Here is a 19,034-nt window from a genome sequence, read left to right on the forward strand (position 1 = left end):
ATTGGCTTTTGGGTGTCTTGGCGATGAGGTAACATGCTCAAAGGACCACTCTTTTGCAAATGTACTGAAAGCTCCACATGCAAACTGACATCCACAGTCAGAAATGACCCGGTCTGGTATGCCATGGCGTGCAAATTGAGCCTTGCACCTCAGGACCGTAGTTTCAGCTGAGAGGTCAGGAAGCAGATCGACCTCCCAGAAGTCAGAGTAATGGTCCACCACGAGCAGGAAATCCTTTCCTGCATGGTTGAACAGGTCCATGCTCACTATCTGCCAGGGACGTGTGGGTAGTGGGTGTGACATCATGGTCTCCTTCTGTTGTTCATGTGCGTACTCATTGCACACAGAGCATTGCTGCACAAAGTCTTTGATTTCCCCCTGCATGTTGGGCCAGAATAGAGTGTCACGAGCTTGCCTGTAGCAAGCCTCTCCCCCTATGTGGCTGTAGTGGATCCGTCTCAGCATTTCCGGTCGCAAAGTTTTAGGAATGATAACACGCTGGCTTCTGAAGAGTATGCCGTCTTGCACACTAATTTCGTCTCTGATGGCCCAGTACCCTCTAATCACTATGGGCGTCTCCTCTCTGCAGTCTGGCCATCCTTCAAGCACGACAGTCTTGAGCATCTGAAGGCACTCATCCTTCTCTGTGTGTTGTCGGATTTGTGTGAGGCGTTGGCTGGTGACGTTCAGATAGTCTGTCTGCTGAATTGCTGCGGTGTCGTACTGTTCCTGCTGCAGGCTGCAGACCATTTCCCGCCTGTACTGTGTGTCTGTGCTCTGTGGTGGGGTAGCAGCTCTGCTGAGCGTGTCACTGATGTACATTTCCGGGCCTGGCTTGTACACCACTTTGAGGCAGTAGTTCTGAAGCGTAAGGAGCATGCTCTGGAGACGCTTTGGTGCACTGAGGAGGGGCTTAATGAAAATGGACACCAACGGGCGGTGATCTGTCTCTGCTGTAACATCACCTCTCCCATACAGGTAGTAGTGAAATCGCTGACAGGCAAACACAATGCTCAGGCATTCTTTTTCTATTTGAGCATAATTTTGCTCTGTTTGGGACAATGCACGGGATGCAAATGCAACTGGCTGCCCTTCCTGCAGCAAGCAGCAGCCCAGGCCTGTCTGGCTGGAGTCGCTCTGTATGGTGACCGGCCTGTTAATGTCATAATACCTCAAAACAGGTACAGCTGTAATCAGCGTCTTGATCTCCTTCATGGCCGTGTCGTGTTTTGGCAGCCAGTGCCACTGTACATCTTTATCCAACAGCCTCCTCAGTGGTTCGCAGACCTCTGATAAGCGCGGCATGAACTTGGACAGGTAGTTCACAAACCCCACAAAACGCTGCACGCCTTTAGTGTCTGTGGGGTTGGGCATGCCCAGAACTGCTCTGACCTTGTCAGGGTCAGCTTTGAGGCCCTCGGCCGAGAGGACGTGGCCGTGAAAGCGGACTTCCTTAACTCGAAATTGCAGTTTCTTCAGACTCAGCCTCAATTTCACTTCTCTGCATCTGTCCATCAGTGCGGTGAGGTTTGCATCATGGTCTCGAATGGCTTCCTCCTCTGTGTCGCCACAGCCCACAATTAAGATGTCGTCAGCTATAGGCTCAATTCCTTTCAAGCCCACCAGGAGCTCGTGCTGCTTCCTCTGATACAGCTCTGGTGCAACCGACACGCCGAAAGGGAGTTTCAGCCAGCGTTTCCTGCCCCACGGCGTCCAAAATGTAGTCATCAGGCTGCTCTCCTCATCCAGGCGGCACTGTAGAAACGCGTCCCGCGCGTCCACCAGCGTGAAGATACGTGCTTTTGGCAGTTTGTACAGCACATCATCTAAGGTGGGCATAAGGTAATGGGACCGCTTGAGAGCTCGGTTCAGGGGTCTGGGGTCAATGCAGAGCCTAAGTTTCTCTGGCTTCTTCACTATGACCAGATTACTTATCCAGTCAGTGGGTTGTGTGACTGTGACTAAGTGCCCATCCCTTTCATACTGGTCCAACTGCGCTTTAACGGCTGCTTTGAGGGCCACTGGTACGTTTCTGGGAGCGCACTGCACAGGGGCCACAGTGCTGTCCAGCTCAAAGTGAAGGTCGCCAGGCAGAGAGTCAATGGGGCCGTTGAAGACATCATGGTACGTGCTGATTAACCTCTCTTTAGTCAGCATGCTCAACTTGATGTGCTCTACACTATTCAGCTCCTCTGGAATAGTGAAGCGTATCAGACCGAGATCCTCGCATGTGGAACCCGAAAGCAGTGGCCTCTGGTCGGATTTCACGATTTCAAAGTCAAGTTTGTGTCTCTTGCCTCTAATGACGCACTGAGTACTGAACAGGCCCATTGAGTTCATCCAAGCACTGTTGTAAAGTTTCAGTCTGGTGAGACTAGGCTGAAGAGCCATCGTGGGTGATAGTCTCATTTTGTCCTTAATGCTCATCACGTTGCAGGTTGCTCCAGAGTCTAGCTGGCATCTCTGGGGCCCATTCTGCAGTGGGAGGTTGACAAACCACTTCTTACCCTGTGTGTTCACTGCTCCTATGCTCATTGCTGTGTAGATCTGGCCCAGATTGCCACCATCATCATCTTGGTCCTCTTCAGAGGGGGCGTCCATAGTGTGCAACTGGCGTGTGTTTTGGCCTCTTTTCATGCACACTTTAGCGAAGTGATTGGGGGTGCCGCACGAGCGGCATGTTTTCCCAAAAGCGGGGCACTGGTCCCGCCCACGTCTGTGTTGAGTTCCACAGTACCTGCACTCGCCTGTCCCTCTCATGCTCTGTGCAGGTTTGATGGTCTGCTCAAATGGCCTGCTGGTAGGCCGCCGTCGCTGTCCCTCTGCCACATTAAGGCTTTCCCCAGGCCTAGAGGTGTCCAGCGCCATAGTTTTCAACTTACTGTCCATAATCTCTGCAGCGCGGCAAATCTCAACCGCCATTGCCAATGTAAGGTCTTTTTCTCTAAGCAGGCGGCGTCTCGCGCCCTCATCAGTTATTCCAAGAACAAGCCTGTCTCTTATAAGCTGGTCTCTTAAAGTTCCATATTCACATGTTGCCGCTTTTTCTCTCAGTCTCGTAACAAATGCATCAATAGTCTCACCCTCCTCTTGTCTAAGATTTCCAAAGACGTACCTCTCAAAGATGACATTTTTAGTGGGTGTAAAGTAGTCTTCAAGTGCTTCCAATATGGCTTTTACATCTTTCTGCTGGTCTTGTGTGAGACCCAGGTTGTGCTTGTATAAGTGTCGGCACTCACTGCCCATTAGCCGTCTCAGTGTTGCCGCTTGCACGTCCGCATCTTTCTCACATAGTCCGGTCGCCAGCAAGTAATCGTCAAACTCTGCTCGAAAACTTGCCCAATTGGTGCTCAGGTCACCAGACATCTTCATCGGCTCCGGTGGCGGAATGGACGACGCCATATTACAGTCACAATGTTATGTCTAATGTGAACTGGTTTGCCGCGAACTTAACTTTCCAGTAAACAAACAAAACGCGTCGCGTTAGCGATGGGCTACATAAGCTCACTTTTGGGTCCTAATCTATCTGACACCATGTTGCAAGTTGGTGAATAAGGACGCTACACATACAGTGGGTTAAGATCCGTGTATTTATATCTTGCAGAACTCACATGCACACATAGCACAAAACTGCTGACTTCCTGTTACATGTTAACATACCCAAGTTTTCCACAAGGTGGAGCTGCTGCCTAACCAGTACAACAGGATACCCTGTAACAGTATTTGCGCTGGCTTAAATAACATCATTTTTATTAATATCTTTCACATCTACTGCAGTCAGATTCACTCGTGTTCACTCAGAAGGAATCACTCACATGACCTGTGCATTTGTAATGACACATCAAGGATGTTAAGAGGCTAAAAGCAGGTTTAGTACTTGCCCCATTGAAGTCAACAGGGTGCAAATTTTAAAAATAGAATAACTCGGTGTAGGCAACACCGATTTTTGCCGTTGTTCTCTGTATTGACAGCACTCCAAATGTACAAAAAAAATGAGCTCAATGTTAAAATTGACCGGAGTTCTCCTTTAAGCAATCTCAAATTCCTGATTCCTGGAACAAAATATTCATCCACCATTTAATGCAAACTTGTATTCTGGTATGGATCTATATGTGAAATGCCCTTTAAGTTTCTAATCAGACAATATAGAAACAAGTCCAGCCTTTTCTTCTAATTGAGAGATGACTAAAATGGTTTGCAAAGCACATTTCATGATGACTTTAAGATCTGTATTAAAGCTGCTAGTTTGATATTTAATAAATCCAGTCCATCACTCGCTGTGCCTCCTACAAAGCTGGACTTATTTATAGACTAGACTTTTCCACTATTAATAAAGTAAATAAAAAAATCATGCATTGTAAAGCAGTTTAAAATGTTTGGGGCACTTAGACATTTTACAATACACAGTTGTCAGGGCAAGGGTGTCCTGATCCAACACACTGCTATCATTAAACTGGTGTTTGTACAGAGCCACACACAGAGTGAACACAATCCACGTTAACCATTCGTGCTCCTGAAGGAATCCTGAATCCCTCACTCATAACAAGCTTGGGATTATCTCTTTCTATTCCAGTTTTCAGAGAATGTAAATGTCTGTATCCTTAGTTCAATTCGAACATGAATTATTCAATTGCGTGGCTCTTTCCCCTGCAGTCTTCATACCGGAAACACAAATGCTATTGCTGTGGGCTTCTTAGACTGAGCTGAATCACGTGAGCCGCTAATGAACATGACTTCTACATGACATTGCTTTTGAGTGGGGATGAGAAGTCTAGTAGCTGCTGATTTTGGCCCACAGACTGAATGTTCTGATGCAGATGGCCTTAGATATTGACAATGGCATTTGTCTTCTTGGCTAAAGGTTCATTTAATTGAAGAAACAGAACTGAAATCCCTTCTGACTTATAAAAGCTTCTCAATTTTTATTGCACAAATCATTGACAACAAAGTTTGACACCGTCTGCAGTGCAGGATAAGCTGAGAGTAAAGCAATGCTTGAACGAGCCGCACAACACTGGTAATGATGGCTGCTGGGATCCACTAGCCATTAATGATGATGATGGATTCTGAGGTTATGAAGTTTTGAACCACTGACTGATGGATTTTACAATTCTCGGAGGGTGCAAAGCCTGTGTCTCCTATGGCTCCTATAGTTTTCTTTCTGCGGTAAACCGCAGCGATTCAAAGATTCGATGCATGATGCTGCAATATCGCTCACAGAACATCACTGGCAGCTTCATTCACAGAGGTCCCGAGGGAAATACCTGACATGCTTAGATAAAATCAATCCTGAAAACGCAGCTTCAGTGTGGCAAAGCCATCAACACTGACTGTGGGGCTATAATGCAATTTCAGCAGAAGGATTGAGCCCACATAGCAACATTGCGTCGGCCCAGATCCGGTCCACATCTGGCACACGTGGAAAGATGATCTGGCCCACAAGCAGATGTCAGCCAAGAGCAAAGAAATACACCAGAACTGGACCTTATCTGAGCCACAAAATCTGTGTATATTAAATATGGAGTCATCTCAGCCTTAATAAGCCTGTTAACAAGCAGAATCACTGGAGGAAAGAAGAGAACAGAAAAAGAGACGAGCAGAAACACAAGAACTACAACTGACTTCAGACTAAGATGAAATCAACTGAAGAGAAAAGAAGACATTAAACCTGTGAAGATCTCAGCAGAGGAGGATTAAACAACTCCACAAACAGCATTACCAGCTTCACTATTACTAACCAGACTGACTTTATCTCTGTCAGACGTCTACACAAGTTTTTATTGAGAATTAACAGGGGTTTAACTCTAATGTGTTTCATTTGAAGTCTCCATAACAGTGATCAGTGTTTCCATTAGTTGGGCTCTTAACTCTTATGATAGCTTTGGTCTTTTAATGCCACTGTGACAGTGTGTTTGTTAAACACATTTGCAGCAGCAAAGAAAGCTAAAGTGAAATGAGATCAGGTGATGATGGTTACCCGATTATGGTTTTAAAATCATCATGAAATAGACTTATTCACTGATGTCTTTTGAATCAAACAATTGTGTTATTCCATTAATATATTCACATCACAAACCCTGTGTTACTGCAGCATGAGATCCAGCAATATTATAACAATCAGTTAGAAGATTTGAACAAACATGAGCACGAAAAGTTAATCAACGATGACACACACAGATATCAATAATCAGCACATGAATCTTAGGCTGTGTCTGAAGTCAGTTGTAGTTCTTGTGTTTCTGCTCGTCTCTTTTTCTGTTCTCTTCTTTCCTCCAGTGATTCTGCTTGTTAACAGGCTTATTAAGGCTGAAATGACTCCATATTTAATATACACAGATTTTGTGACTCAGATAAGGTCCAGTTCTGGTGTATTTCTTTGCTCTTGGCTCACATGTGGCATTGCTATGGCCTGCTTGTGGCCCAGATCTGGCACACAGGAGTGAGCCGCCCAAGGGCCGTCATTCCACACCGCATATGGGCCAGATCATCTTTCCACGTGTGCCAGATGTGGGCCGGATCTGGGCCGACACAATGTTGCTATGTGGTAGACTGACAAGGGCTCATGCTTACAGACACCACTTCAATAATCCTGTAGTTTTTGAAATAGCACTTTACACTCTCAGAAAAAATTGTATCTTTAGGGGGTAAAACAGCTTGTCACTGGGGCAGTACCTTCAAATGGACCTTATTTACCCCTATAAGGTTCACACAGTATAAAAGTATTTAATAATCTAAGGTGTTAATATGTCAAGTGAAGTCAAATTTATTTGTATGATTTATTTGTAAACAATACACATTGTTTCAAAGCAGCTTTATAGAAAGTCATACTGTAAATTTTAGGGCTTGGCGATAAGACAATATAAAGCAACGATACAAATGATTTCCCAGAGTTAACTATATTTTATTTATAGTGTTTATAGTCTAGCAAACATGTGTCATACTCAGTGTTGGGTAATTAAAATGGGTAAAAAGTAATTAATTACTAGCTACTAATCACATATTGAACAGTGTAATTGGATTACTGTACTTATTACTCTATCTAAAAAGTACTGAATTACGTATTACTGTCACGAGAGGCTGAATTTAAGCACATGTGAAAAGAGTAGAAACAAAAACAGTCTTTATTATAATCCACACAGAGGAGAATCACAGGAGATAAACTAGAACTCAACCACATACAACACATACGATAATGGACAAATGAACTAGGGAAACTCACAGAGAATGTAATCAAAAGAGAAAGAGAACAGGTGCGTGGAATTAGGAAAAATAATTAACAAACGGAAACTAACCAGGAACTCGAGCAAATAGAGTGAAAACACAACTAAAACAGAACTTACATGTTATAATTACTTATTACTTCCTGAATCTAATTTCATTTGAACAATACCAGGATAGAAATGAAACTGCTCTTTTAATTCTTTCAAATAAGCAATATTAAATTGCAAGAATTATTCTCGAACTGGCCGATGTATTTAATGGGAGAAGGTTACATTAAAAACATACATTTAAAGGAACATGCCAAATTTTGGGACTTTAGCTTATTCACCGTATCCCCCAGAGTTAGATAAGTCCACACACACCCTTCTCATCTCCGTGTGTGTCGTAACTCTGTCTGACGCACCCACCGCTAGCCTAGCTTAGCACAAAGACTGCAGGTAAATGGCTCCAGCTAGCATACTACTCCCAATAAGTGACAAAATAACGCCAACATTTTCCTATTTACATGTTGTGATCTGTATAGTCACCGCGTGTACAAATAACAAGGTCACATGAGCCACAGCCATCTTCTAACCGTATACACACTGGGAACTATATTCTCAGAAGGCGAAGCACTGCTACTTCTGCGGAGTGATTTACTTGTCCATTACACAAGTTTTATGTTGAATTAATGTTTTTCAAAAAGACGCCGCAGAGTGTGACATGGCATCACATCATGACCGCTGCAGTGTCCTTAGCAATTTTGTGTGCAACAACCAAGTCTAATGTGACCGTGACTTCAAATATTGGTCGGTTTTGTAATATTAAGGGAGTAAGCAATTCTCAAAAAGTATTAATGAAAACAGGTCACAAACTCTGATGCTCATGAGCACACCTGATTTAGATAATGGTTAGTTTTGTTAGTCAAGTGTAAAATATTCTCAAAATGCATTTCAAAAACAATGTTGAGAAATATATGGTATGGCTTTAATTTCAATTTGTAAAGTCTCTGGTTTACTATTTTGTGATGTCTTTCCTTACTGTGGTTGAAAATTAATGATACCATGGTAAAGATTTTGGTCCTATTGGCCCATCTCTGAGAAGTTTAACAGGGAGCTTCTAGAAAATCAACACATAAAGAGTTGGTCCCCCAGTGAGTAAAGCCGCAGAACCTGAATTCACCAAGTACAACATGTTCCAGAATCAACACCTTTGTTGATCCTGGAACAACATATCAGATTTGAGGGACAAGTTTACAGTTTGTTAAGTTTGGGATTACAACCAGTGTTAGGTGCTTCTACATCAGGGTTATTCATCTATCATTTCCCTCTGGTTTTAGGGATAAGTTATGGGTAGGGTTAGCTTTAGGGGGAATAGGGTTAGGACTACATTTTCAGAGTGGAATGTTGTTCCAGGATCAACAAAATATGTTGACCAAGAAACGTGTCTATCTCAACAAGTCAAGATGTGTGAGTAAGCCAGAGGTAAGGAATCAAACATTTTGGCAGTAGCAGGAGAAAAAAAACATTGGGATATCCCAGGCTACACTGGTGGAGCCAGTTCTCCTCTAGCTAAACAATTTAAACAATATCAACTTGAACAACAAGGGCAATATGTACTTTTTTTTGGGTAGTTAAAGTACAAAGTTGTCCCTATGAGGGCACTGCCCCAGTAACAACCTGTTTCATCCCTAAATGTAAAAAACATCGGACAGTGTACAACCGGTGAAGAGAAAGAAAACTCACCTCGTCAACATTCTCAAAGGCATTAATGACGTCGTAAGGAAGACAGGAGAGGAGGTCGATGACGAACCAGGTCTTCACGTAGTTCATGCGGATGAGCTTTGGGTCTGAGATCACCTCCCCAGCGGGTCCAACAAAGGTGGTGTGGAAGTTGAGCACGATGTCCACCAGGAATATCACATCCACAATGCTGTCGACCACCAGCCACGTGACGTTGTTTTGCTTGGTCTTGAAGGACACGTTGTAGGGGACCATAATGGCCGTGTAGAAGGTGAGGATGAGAATCACCCAGTCCCAGGTAGTCTTGAAGGTGCAGTAGTGCAGGATGATGTGAGGAGGGGTTTTCGGAGCCTCTTGCTTGTACTGTGGGAGGATGTCCGAGCCAAGCTGCAGTACCTGATAGGGAAAGGACAGAGTGAAACTAGTTATGAACTTTATGGAAGACAGCAAGATAACATTTCCTCAGTCCACAAACGGCATCCTGATGTATTTGAGAATAAACTCCAACCGAGAGAATGACAGAAACTATGAGTGAGAGAGACATGACTGTTTCCGCACATTTGTGGAAGAGACAGCATGAATCTGTCTGGGAATGGAGATTTGCACACACTTGCACACTTGCACTTTCTATACAAAGGAACAAGCTAAGCAGACAAGGAGACAGAAGAAGCTCATCACCCTTTCAAGTCTGCGACAGTAAAGCCCCAGATCAGAGCCAACTCAGTGTGTGTCAATCAGTTCCCTAGTTCAGTAGTCAGGGCACTGATCAGGGAGTCGGCCATTTTAAGTTGCACTGAAACATTCGCTCCCTAAAAAGTCCCTCAATGCACCGTGAAAATCAGGAAGCATCAATGCTCACTATGTTCCCTTAACGAAAGTGCTGAGGCACGAAACATGCTTTTTTGATGTTTTTTAAAATACAAACCATTAATTATATTTCAGAATAAACATACACAAATCATTAGAAAGGTAATTAACATAATCTAACTAACATTTATCATTTATTTACTGCTGAAATGTTGCAAAGTGTGCAAAGTATTTATTATAACGCACTTTGACAAATAATGTCAGAAAGATCAGCTCTGCTGTTGTTCATAAATACCAGAAGTGATGTTGTACAATGAGGATGTTGTCATGTCACCATCGATGTCTCAATGTGTAGTGTGCAAGGGTCCTTACTGTCCTTACCAGTGCCTGAATATGTGCAAACAATATACCGAGTCATGACTGAGGACGCTAGGGAGCAGATTGAGATGCACCTTGTGCCTCTTGTGACTTGGATTAGTCATAGACTCTACAATACCTTTAAAGGGGACCTTTAAATATATTTAAATATATATTTAATATACGTCTCAGGTGTCTCCAGAATGTGTTTGTGACATTTCAGCTTAAAATACCCCACAGATAATTTATTATACCATGTTGTAAATGCCCATTTTTGAGTGGAAGCAAAAACATAATGTTTCCGTGCATGTATCTTTAAATACAAATGAGCTGCTGCTCCCCGTCCCCTTTCCAGTATAGTGCCAGAGACGGTCTTTTTATTGGGAGATACGAGGGTCCGTGGCTCTACCACTGTAACGGCTATCTTGGACAACATGTGTCTTGATAACCAATCACATTAAAGCCTTGACGTCACTGAATTTAATTCAGAGTTGTGCGACAGTCAATCACTGTTTGTGGAACAATACAGTGTAAAAAATATATTCATGATTTGTTATCACAACTTTTTTTCTTTTGTCAAATCAACTTAGATAATTAACGTGGTTCAGATAACATAATATTTTGTGTTTCTGTTGAATAAACCAATCTCTTCCATTGTATTAACTCAAATGTATGAACTCAAAATGTTAATGCAACCAGGTAACTTACTTTAAGTTAAACCAACAATCATGTTTACAATGAATGAGAGGTGCCGTAAACTGAATCATACCTGTCAAGCAATTGTCCTTGACTTCTCTTATGAAACAGCATTTGTCTTGTGTAAACTCTAAAAATAGATCAATCCAAAACTAATGTTTAAGACCAAACATGTTGAAGATTAGCCAATGGGCTTTCGATTCATTAAATGATAAGCTATTTCCTCACAAAAGCGGTTTATTCGGAGTAGTGAAGCTAATGACATCCATTAAAAAAAAGAAATTCCCTGCGTACCACAGTAATAGTGCTTAGTTGAATGTGGTAGTTCACTTTTAGCTAATCAGTAACTACTACAGGTTCATAATTAATGTGAACAATGCATAATTGATTCTAAAGTGAAGGGCATGGTAACCCACTAGTAATGACTCAAGTATTACCAAATCTTTCAGAAGGAATTACAGCATGATGATATTTATATCATATATGATATGTATATCCACTCTAAATAGTGTAAGCTAAGTATCCATGGCTGGAGAAACATCCCGCTGCATGTGAGTGTGTGTGAGAACAGAACTTGGAGAACACAGATGATCTGCTCTATGATTTCAACACACTGAAAAGAACGTGAAACAAGAAACTGAGGGTGGAAATTCACTAATGCTGTCACCCATTCCGCTCCTTAGTTCCCTATATCTATCTGAACATTAGGACACTGACGACTCAATACAATTATGTGGTTTGAGCTGAACAAATCTGCTTAATCTGCACAGCAAATGGTTCATAAACTCAAAATATACTACAGTTTTGGCACAAACGGTTAGCGTATGCTTACAGCGAACACATAGCATTTCATACTTGATATTCAACAACAATGACAAGAGCGGCTATATATATATTTATAAATGAACTAAATGAATAACTTTTTACAACAAAAATGAACCATCACTGAACTTACTTAAGCTGGACTATGGACAATTGTTTTTTAGATCTGTTGTACAGCCGAAACAAACTCTGTTGAATTATTTTCCTGTTATCTCTTTAAAGCTGCTTTGAAACACTCTGTATTGTAAAAAGCTCTATATAAATAAAGCTGACCTGACTTATTTCTTACATACTGGCACTTTTGGTGTGCAGCCGGGTTTGACTAATTCAAGAGTTCGACTCGTTTGGGTAATGTGAACACATGTTTTCCCGAATTTACCTGAGACCGCCTAAGGCTGTGTTCAATTAAAACAAACTCTGGTGCCATTGCTGTATTAGTGCCGTTCATTTGAATAAGTGTGAACGCTGCCATCTGAACCCTGGTGTGCACCAAACAAGCGGACCGAGACGCTGTAAAGATGAGTCTCGTCTGCTTCCAAACTAACTCTGGTGCAGTTCAACTGAAATATGAACGCAACACAAACCAAAGAAATGTAAAATAAACAAAAACGGCCTAAAACGACCCTAAAAAGGACAGATTGCTCAAGTTTTGTCTGGACCGAAAGAACCAAGAGATGAGTACTTACTTTATTTAGGAACCTAATTTACCAATTTAGGCTTTTAATTATAACAGCACTGTTCTTGCACAGCATAATATTTTGAACTTTTATAATTTAATCCAAAGATTTCTTAAACATCTCTCATATACAAAAAAGATTATTAATTTTTTTTTTTATTTACTTTTTAGACACACAGACCTCAATAATCAGCCTGTGAATCTCCACAATGGTGACAATTATAAAGCATGTTGCAGTGCATTCTGGGTGCCACCAATCAAAACGCATTCATGGCTCCCATCATGCATTGCTACATGAATAAATAATGAGCTTATGATCAGAGGTGATCTGTTTGTCACCATTGCTGAGATTCATACGCGAATTCTTGATGTATGTTTGTGCCTTCATATATATATATTTTTTTTTTTAATTAACTTGAGCATATGGATTTGAAAAGGCTAAAAATATGATACTGTACAAGGACAGTGCAGCTATAATTGATCAAGTAAACCTAACTCAGAATTTGGGATCTATATGAGTTCAGAGATTCAGGTCAAATGATTGTGAAATAATGATTATGTTAAAACACAATCAACACCATCAAGTCTCCTTTTCTCGTTGTTCATCTGGCTGTTATAGCTCAGGTACAGCAGCCAAACAACACCTAAAGTCAATGATTTAAGGTCAAGAGCCCAACTAAAACAAACACTCATCACCATAATGGTGACTTAATATTACGTTTTTCTCCTTCAGTGATTCTGCTTGTTAACATCAGGTGTCTTCAATGTTGGCAATAAAAAAAAAATTGTTTAAAAAATTTTTTATACATTTTACTCATTTTAAATGGTTATTTTAAGGAATTAATTAGATTAATTATTACTCAGTTCTAATTTGTTAAATTTAATTAATAATATTGCTTGTAATCTGTTGCCACAATTTTATTGATTAGATATAGCGTACTCATTTTTACAGTGTATGAACACACCCCAAAAAGGCTGGTCTGGGGTACGGTTAATTTGCGCTCTGGTACAGTTCGCTTCTGATATGAACGCAATCGTACTAAATTGCGGAAGTGAACAGATATTGATGTTGTATTTTTTAATAAAATAAATGATATATTATTCAATGTGTTTGTGTGTGTCTCACTCACTTTCCTGACAATCGTGACTGACAAACTGCATTCACTGCATGAGACAAATATCATTTCTGCACACCTTCAGCATTTGCAGTACATTGACGGCAGATAAATGCCTTCTCCTTCTTAGCCGTTGCCAAGCATCATGGGTATGCACCGCAGCTCGATGATGCAAGCGGACCCCAGTTTGGACCAAGCGGCAACCTTCCCGTCTCTCTCTTGAATCCAACACGGAAGTGACTTAAACTGCAGTTCATCGACTGGCCAATAGAGACAGGCTTCAAAAGAGAGTCAGTCCCATAGACTCCCATGTTAAAATGCCCAACTTTACCGCAGAGAAAATATGTTTACAGCCTGGTACAAAAAAGTGGTTTTGGTCTATATAGCTAATGTTGCCCTTCATGACGACTGTGAGGGGGGTGAATTTTTTTCTAACTGAAATATAAGTTCTGCATAATTAAGGGCGTGGCCACTTGAGTGACAGGTGGATTGTCACTGCTTCACTACTAGCCGTTTGTCTACTGTTTGTTAGCATCACGTCACCTCGGCTAATCCGCCTCTTTGCACATTTTCGTTTATCCGGGAGTGACGCGCGGCCAAGATGGCGACGGCCGGCTCCGCCCACTTTGGGCTTCAAAAATGCTCTTCAGAAACCAACGGCTGACACTACGTCCATATTTTTTTACAGTCTATGGTTTGGACCCAAATAATATAATGTGAACAAAGACCAGCGGGGGAAGGGGGAGGGGGAGTAATCGAACTCTGGTTCAGACCAAGCAATTGAACCAAGTGTGAAAGCACCCTCAAAGTATACTCCATTTGATAGTACGTTTCTTTGTCAAGTATCTGCACTATTTCTCTCCAGAAGCTATGACTGATAAAAAATGTCTTTTTACATGTTTAAACTACAGTTGCAAGAATCGGTTACATTTTATTTTAAGGTGTCATTGTTACATATATTAAAGGACTGAATTATTTAGATAGTTAGGGTAGGATTTGGATTTGGTTGAGGGTTAGTTGCATGTAATTATGCATCATTTACTGTTATTTGTAACAAGGACACTGTAAAAAAAAGTGTTACCCAAGAATCTCTTGTTGTTCCATCTTTTCAGGCTTACTTACGCAGTATGCATGCTGATGATGTAATTTGCATCACGTGCACTGTATGCATACCCTATAGCGAGCCAACATGTGCTCAGGAAGTGTTCTGGAGCCGCTGCAGGAACTGAGGGGGACGTTGATGTGGAGTGTGTGACGTGAACAGCAGCCGCACATGTTGGAGAGTTATCTCAAGACAGCAGAGGGGCTTTTGGGATTGCAGCACACACTCTTGGCCAAGAGGGCTCAGGTATAAATGGATGGAGTGTTGCTTTGATGAAAGTGCTTGAACACACATGCAGACACAAACACACAAACACAACAGTGATCACCTCGGCCAGACGGGAGTGCTTGTGGACGTTCTCGCCCTTGTGGACAGTGGGCGTCAGCTGCTGTAACACACCACGACTGCTGGTCAACGCCCGCGTCAGCCGAGCAAACTTTCCCCAGCCTTCAGTCACATAACAAGGGGAAATGGTTAGAGAAAAATACATGTATAATGTAAGGAGTGTTTATCAATCAGTCTTATAAAGTGGGTAGTTTCATTCCTGCATGGTAAATATAAAACATATATATAAATTGTTCCAGCAGTGAAAACAACATCCTGATTAAATCTAAAATCAAACACAGAGAACAGCTTTCACTTTCCTGATGCAGTTTACACCAAATGAAATGTTTTGGCTGATGGGAAATGAGTCAAATTAAACCTTTAGATGAGTCGTCTTCAATAGGCTGCTTGAATGCAGTGATATCGCTGAAGGTGCAGAGGAAGAGTACAACTTTGTCCTGTTCGTTTCGGATGGGAGCAATTTTGATGAAGAACCACACTGGCATCCCTGCAATATCAGCATTTTTTTTTTTTATTCCTTGATAAATATGATAAGCTTAAACTCTTTCGAATGATTTCAAATAGGCAACTCACGGTTCTTCTTGTACATGAGTATTTCAAAGGAGTTCATCTCATAGTTCTCAAAGGTCTGGCGGACTTTCTCGCAGGTTTCTTTGTCAGTGAGTTCCCCGTACAGAAAGCTGAGAGAAGGACAGAGAGGCGTAAATAACCAAGAATCTCTAATAAAATACTGAGTGAGCCACAAACTCAAGCTGTGAGCCATGATGCCAAATCCATGATCTAACAACTTGAGGTTGAGGTGAGTCTTCATTATGTGGTCATTTAGCAAAACACATAATTTGTTGTTAAGAAAAAAGAAACCGAGCTGATCAAGTTTTCAGCCTCATAAATCTTATTTCTGACCAAAATTGATTATTTTTTTCTATGAATATTTTACCAGCAAAACTTTCTTGCAGCAGATCAGACATTCTGAAGTGTGATTTTAAAATACATTATAAGAGAAAATGCATTTTGATACACACAGACGTCAAGAATCAGCATATGAATCTCAACAATGGTGACATGCTTCATGCCGCAGTGCATGCTGGGAGCCACCATATTATTAAAATGCCAAGAGTCAAACTGCCCAACTCAATGAAATACTGATCATAATGGTGAGCAAACATTTTCAATAAAAAAAATCTACATCTGAACCTTATTCTTAATAAGAACTTCTGTTTCCAATACACAAAAAAAAATTCAATTGGCTCAACTGCAAAAGATTTGTTACAGAATAGTTGCACCTCTCCAGAAAACAAATAATGTCAAGTTGACTCAACCAAAAGTTTTTTTTGTGTGTCACAGACAACTTATTTTCAGTTCGTATAACTGTTTTTTACAAAAGTTGAGTCAACAAGAAAAAACTAGGGGAAATTAGTACTAAGGTTTTTTTTTGTTGTATGAGATTTTTTACAATATGGATTTTTGCTGAGCCAACACATCAAAATCAGTCATTTCAACTTTTTTCAAGTTGTGTTTTTTATGACTTATGCAGTTTAATTATTAAGAATAAAAACAGGTAAGCACCTGCATGTGCTGCTCTTCTGCATGACTTCAGCACGATGGTAACCAGACAGCTTGCAGAATCCATCATTGCTGTAGACAATAGGCCAATCCACAATTTGGGCATTCCCCAAAACAAAATTGGTGTCTGCCAGAAAGGAATGAAAGATTATTTTTTATATTGTGGTTGCATCAGCAATTGTATAGGGGTCTCAAGAGTCAAGACTTAATTCTGATATAAGTAAAATCACTAGCTCCCTTATGCTGCGGTCACATTAGCCAAATTTCACACGGCTAAAAAAGATCCATGGTCCATTACTAGAGTAGCAATGTTTGAAGCACAGCTCACACAGAAGTCACTCTCAAACCCAGCAGCTTTCTGTTGGTCAACATAGTGAACGCACGTGACCAACTTCAACACGCTGTGAAATCTGTGTGGGGAAATCTCTTGCCCCTGTGCGACATTCCCAAATTCACTGAACAATGGTAAATGTGACCACAGCTTTACTCTTGAAGAAATAAGCAATTCTTATTTCTGACACATATGTTTACTTTCACACATAGGAAACCCTTGTGTTTGCTGATCATCTTTATTACTCTCGGGTTAAAGGAGCTGTAAATGATTTTACCAGGTTTGGCTAGTTACCGCTGGTTACCTTTAGGTCCTGTAGATGCCATCATGACAGTTATGTCATGACAATCCTGATTGGCTGATGGCACCACAAGTATATACACAGAATAGTTGCTAGCTGAAGGCTTTGGGACTGAGCTGTGACACGGTGTAAATCCATTTAACATATTCAACACCTACTATATTATAATGACATATTTCTACAGCTTTTAAACGCAGCTGCTGTTGAATGGCCGTCATAAACCTGTAGGTACGGCATCTGATGGCAGTGGCGACTGCTGAAGAACAGAATGCCAGATATCTGATACGCTTCTTTAAAATAGCCATTTAGAGCACCTTAAACACTGACTTTAACAATGCTTCATAGATAACTCTTAATTTGATGCTCGATCTGCATCGCCAAATAGTGTGAAACGAAAGAATCCAGTGCTAGAATGTTACAGTGAGTTGTTTACCAACAGACAGCCAATCATTAATGACCTCATTAAATATTCATGAGCTTTCTACAGTCACAGTGTAGAATGTAAAGAAAGATCAAACAGGATTACTTTAAAACAGAGTAAAAAAAAAAAAAGGTGATTTTGTTTTGTCCTATAATGTGATTTCACCAGCAAGTGATTACAGAAGTAGCTCATCATTTTCAGATCTCTGTTAATACAGATTTTGCCTCTTTACTTGGGTGTTGATGCCTCCCACAAATTCCCTTGATTGCATAACAAGAGTGAAAGCACATTAGCAGTACAATATACAGAGAATGAATGAAGGGATAAGAGAAATCACTTCTACTGATCTAGATCTACAAACTACAGATGTCAACGCAAGCGACGGTGAACAGAAACAGCACCACAGTGGGATGGATGGGACTGAACACAGCAAAACATCAGCTATACCTGTCTGTCTATGAGAAAATGTCCAAACTGAAAAGTCGAAAGGAAAAAGTTACAGCAAGAAAAAGCATCTTTGTAATTGTCTTTATTCCCAAATTAAATTCTAAACCCCTACTTAAAATTGTATATGAGTTAATATTTATGCAGTGTAATACGTGGGCTAATAGTAATTCATAATTATATATAATATGCAATAGAAATACACATACACAAGCACAGCAGTCTAAAACAACAGATCATTTAATGTGTGAAATAAAATATATCAGAGTAATCATTGTGGTACAACAGCATGAGAACTGAATGGTTATACTGTATGTAGGCAGAACTAAAGCACGTGGAGTGAGCTGACTGTAATGTTGCAGAATAAATGATCTCCCCAATAGGAAATAGTGAAAGGCTTCTCTCACCGTTGGAGCGGCGGACTATGTTCTCCAGGAAAGTGTTCTGCGGGGCCACCAGTCCTCTGCGTCCCCCGGCCATCCCTGCTCCTCATGCGGTCTGAGATCAGTGTGAGGATGAGGACGGCTCCTGCCTGAAAGCAGCCTACATGATTCTGGCCAGAGTAAAGAGCCCGATTCAGGATATAAAGCACAGGCTGCTTGTGCCCCCCCTCCCCAACCAGAGTCTCCCATAGACAACATCAGTGTGAAGAGATCCAGCATGTGCTGAGTCTGACCATCAGGGATCGACGGAGACATCTGTTGGGGAGAGGGAGAACTACAGAATCAGCAAAACCTGAAAATGTCACAATTTCATACAATCATCTGAACACCTAAGGTACTGTGACCCTTTTGAGTTTGTTCTGTGCAATTTATGGGTGTCAGAGATTGTAAAACGCAGAGACCCCAGACTTGCACCGCTGCTCAGGTCCACAGACACTTGGACACTAGCACAACTGTGTGTGCTCGAATCTAAATGGTTGTTTCCCTCTGAATTCTTCAGTTAAGTAATCAAACTCCACTTAGGCTGTTAGTCCCATTTGCACTAAATGCCCTATATCTGCTGAACTCGAAGTCCAAACTCAACTAAATTTGGCATACATCGACAACGGGACATTCTGAGAATGAATGCACAATTTTGTCCAATTCTGTTCATGGGCTAAAACTAAAACC

At 41.2% G+C, this 19,034-nt stretch overlaps 1 protein-coding gene across 1 annotated transcript in view; it reads right to left on the reverse strand.

The window, feature by feature from the left end:
* The window catches only part of kcnh1b (potassium voltage-gated channel, subfamily H (eag-related), member 1b), a gene marked incomplete at both ends in the record, with an annotated part of 69,846 nt that extends 51,444 nt beyond the window's left edge, over window positions 1-18,402 (reverse strand). The window contains 7 exons of the mRNA XM_081383962.1: window positions 8,946-9,338; window positions 14,846-14,964; window positions 15,221-15,349; window positions 15,436-15,542; window positions 16,429-16,552; window positions 17,926-17,952; window positions 18,330-18,402. Coding sequence (XP_081240088.1) covers window positions 8,946-9,338; window positions 14,846-14,964; window positions 15,221-15,349; window positions 15,436-15,542; window positions 16,429-16,552; window positions 17,926-17,952; window positions 18,330-18,402 — 972 coding nt within the window. The remainder of the gene's footprint in view (window positions 1-8,945; window positions 9,339-14,845; window positions 14,965-15,220; window positions 15,350-15,435; window positions 15,543-16,428; window positions 16,553-17,925; window positions 17,953-18,329) is intronic.
* Window positions 18,403-19,034: the final 632 nt, after the last annotated feature.

The sequence above is a fragment of the Scardinius erythrophthalmus genome (assembly GCF_964197995.2).
Source record: "Scardinius erythrophthalmus genome assembly, chromosome: 14".
Lineage (NCBI taxonomy): Eukaryota > Metazoa > Chordata > Actinopteri > Cypriniformes > Leuciscidae > Scardinius > Scardinius erythrophthalmus.